Below are 2897 nucleotides of genomic sequence, written 5' to 3'. Positions count from 1 at the left end.
AGGCCTCTCTGAAGGCCCCATATGTCTCCTCTTGGGTGCTGCAGGGCCACCTCTCCACTCTCAGGGCCACCAATTGTAGTTTCTTGGTCATTCTAAGGGAAGGGTGGGCGGTATGTGGGGCTCACTTTCTGTAGATTGGGGAGCCTGTCTTCTGCTAACCAACTCCATGGGAAGGGGTGTAGAAAAGCCACCTATTCCTGCCAAGTGCCACAGGCCGATTCTTGCAGCCCAGCCCCCTGCAGCCTCACTGGTCACACCAGCTAAGCACAAGGCTGTGGAAGGGCACAGAGAAAACTTCTGCAGGCTTTGGAGGCTGCCTGCCTACACTGCTTCTGGCTCACACCTGACCACAAGTCCACAATTACAAAGTTGCAACCCAAGAGTTACAAGAGATCTTTACAACACCCTGTTTGTATTTACATATGCCCTGCCTGTGTTTACAGCCTCCTGCTCGTCTTTCTCCTGCAGCACTGTGACCCCAGGGTCCCAATACTAGAAGCAGACTCCCTTCCCACATTCTTCCCCAGAGTGAAGAAAGGGCTTCTCTCCTGCCCTCCCTATGACGGACTGAAGACCACTGTGGCTTCAGTATCTGCTCCTTGAGACTGGGATCCAGTCAAACAAATGAAGCCTTGGACAGGCCTATGAACCGAGTCTGTGCAGGACCTGTGCTACCTCCTCTTCTGTTACCAAAGATCACAGGGAGAGAAAGCCCTTTGTAAGCAGTGGGGGAGGGTGATCAGAGCTCCTTCCTTTTCAGAAGTACTGCAGGAGGGGATCAGTCAGGGACAGTTTGAGGAAAACTAAAACATGAGGCCAAGGGGGTCTAAGATTCTACAGCCTTGCCGTTCATCTTGTCAGGGTATGGGGGTGAAGGCAGTGACCAGCCTTTGGAAGGGCATACCTAATGCTTCCAGCACCGACACTGGTGGCACACTGCCCTACAGCCCACTCCGAGATAATCAAAACCCTTGGTAAAGGCCCAGAACCTCAAGTGGTCCCAAAGGCTGCATCTTCAGGTGCCTCTGCCTGGCAGCGGCGCGCGACTCTAAAGCGGCCTGGTAGGGCTCGACCATGGCGGGCCCTCCGCTGGCTGCGCTAGGCTAGTCTGAGCGGGCCATCGAGGGCAGCCTTCCCAGAAACCACAGGCTTTTAGATTTTTTGAAAAGGCCTGGATGGCAAAAAAAAGCACGAAGTAAAAGCAACCTTTCGTAAAAGCAGATCCTCTTCGAATCCCTCGGCAGGTAAAAGAATCAGAGCGGGAGGAGGAATGCATCGACGTGGAGCGCGGAAAGAAAACCAGGACGCAGCAATCTTCGGCAGAAACAGAACTCCCTGCGCAGGTCGCTGGCTTTCTAGGGCTACCTCACCTGTCCTCCACTACCTGCGACGAAACGGTGACAAGATCTGTCTGCCTAACTCCAAGATCGGACCCTGGGTACGGACTCCGGCAGCCCAGCCCGGCCCGCGTCCATCTCCAGCCCGAGACCCGCCCAGCCTGGGTCCTGCGGCGCCCTGCCCGCCGCACCATCTCGCTCTCCGCCGGGCCCCTGAGGCCCGCAAATGCGCTGCCTGCTGCCGGCCGCAAACAGAAAGGCGTTTTCGAATGCGTCCACTCCGCTGCTCCGCGCACAATGCACAACTTGGCCCCGGCCGCTGCAGGCACCCGCCACCGGCAGGACTCACCTTCGCCGAACAGCGGCAGCAGCAGGAGCCATCGCAGCCCCGCGGTGCTGGCCGTCGCCTTCGCCATCGCCCGTGCGCGCCGGGGCCGAGGCAAGAGGGATAGTGGCTCGGTCAGGGAATGTAGGCGGCGGGGTGTGGCGCTCAGCCGGGCCGCCCCATCCCGTCCAGGACGCGGCGGACACGGAGGACACTGCGGACACGGAGCGTCGGAGCGCGACTCCGGGGCGCTCTACACTGCTTGGGCCGGGCTCTGGTCGCGGGACTGAGGCGAGGTGGGCGCGGGCTGCGCGGGAGGATCTGGCAGGGGCGGGGCGGGGCAGTGAGGAGAACGGGACGGGCGGGGCCAGGATGCGGGCGGAGTGCGGTAGAGGCGGGGCTGGGGTACCGGCCGGGCGGCGCCTGGTGCACATCCAGTGAGGCGCTCACTGGTAGCCGACTAGTGCTGGACGCGGAGTGCGGGTGTTGGCCAGGCGGGGCAAGAGTAGGAGCGCCCCTCCGCGTGCACAGCCACTCTTTCTCCGCCTGTGCGTCCGTTCGCGGTCCCAGCGCTTCGCCCTTACCCACCTCTCATTGAAAGCACGCGGAGATGTGGGGTCTGGGCGGCCTGGCTGGGATGAGCCCAAGCGGACGTAGGGACTAGGCGGGCGCCCCGCCTCCAGGCTCTTGGCGCTGAGCGCATCCTCCGCCATTTCTCAGAGCGGGAGACGCAGTGGGAGCGCGGCCTCTTGGAACACGAGGCAGGAGAAGGGGAAGGGCTGCGGTAAGGGTGGGGGAACCGGAGCACTTTCTGCGTTTTCTGAGCACTCCTGGGGCGAGTCTGGCACTTGGCTTACAACGTTCGAGGTCGCGTTTGGGGAGAGGTTAGGGGTCACCTAGGGCCAGTTTCAGAGAGACCTGGCACTTGTGGCCTAGTGGGGTGCTTGGCGGATAAGCCCCCCAAACAAAATCCCACAAAAAAATAAGAGGTCTTTGGATGTGAGACTAAGTAGGAGAGTAAGTAGCAGGGAGGGAATAGAGCCCCCCAAATTTTTCGCCCAAAGAAAGGATGCCCAAGAATACACAATCCTAAAAGGGAAACTTGGGTCCCCTAACATGAGGGTCCTGGAGTAAGACTGCAGGTGAGTTCTAGGCCTCTGTGGGGGAAAATCCACTGATCTCCCAGCCCCTAGCTGCATTTTTAAGTCTGGACTCTACCTGGGCCAGAGGAATGG

At 60.0% G+C, this 2897-nt stretch overlaps 1 protein-coding gene across 3 annotated transcripts in view; it reads right to left on the bottom strand.

Moving 5' to 3' along the window:
* Positions 1–1992, bottom strand: part of RET (ret proto-oncogene) — a 53246-nt gene extending 51254 nt beyond the window's left edge. For 2 of the 3 annotated variants that reach the window (XM_025044322.1, XM_015586604.2), the window contains exon 1: positions 1687–1992. In XM_025044322.1, the coding sequence (XP_024900090.1) occupies positions 1687–1753 (67 nt within the window). In that variant the 5' untranslated portion in view covers positions 1754–1992. Of the gene's footprint in view, positions 1–1206; positions 1405–1686 lie in introns of those variants that run through there. The other variant, XM_025044324.1, reaches the window with a different exon arrangement.
* Positions 1993–2897: the final 905 nt, after the last annotated feature.

The sequence above is a fragment of the Pteropus alecto genome, unplaced genomic scaffold (genome assembly GCF_000325575.1).
Source record: "Pteropus alecto unplaced genomic scaffold, ASM32557v1 scaffold333, whole genome shotgun sequence".
NCBI classification, from domain to species: Eukaryota; Metazoa; Chordata; class Mammalia; order Chiroptera; family Pteropodidae; genus Pteropus; species Pteropus alecto.
Note: the sequence above shows the minus strand (reverse complement) of the source record. Positions and strands in the feature narration are given on the sequence as shown.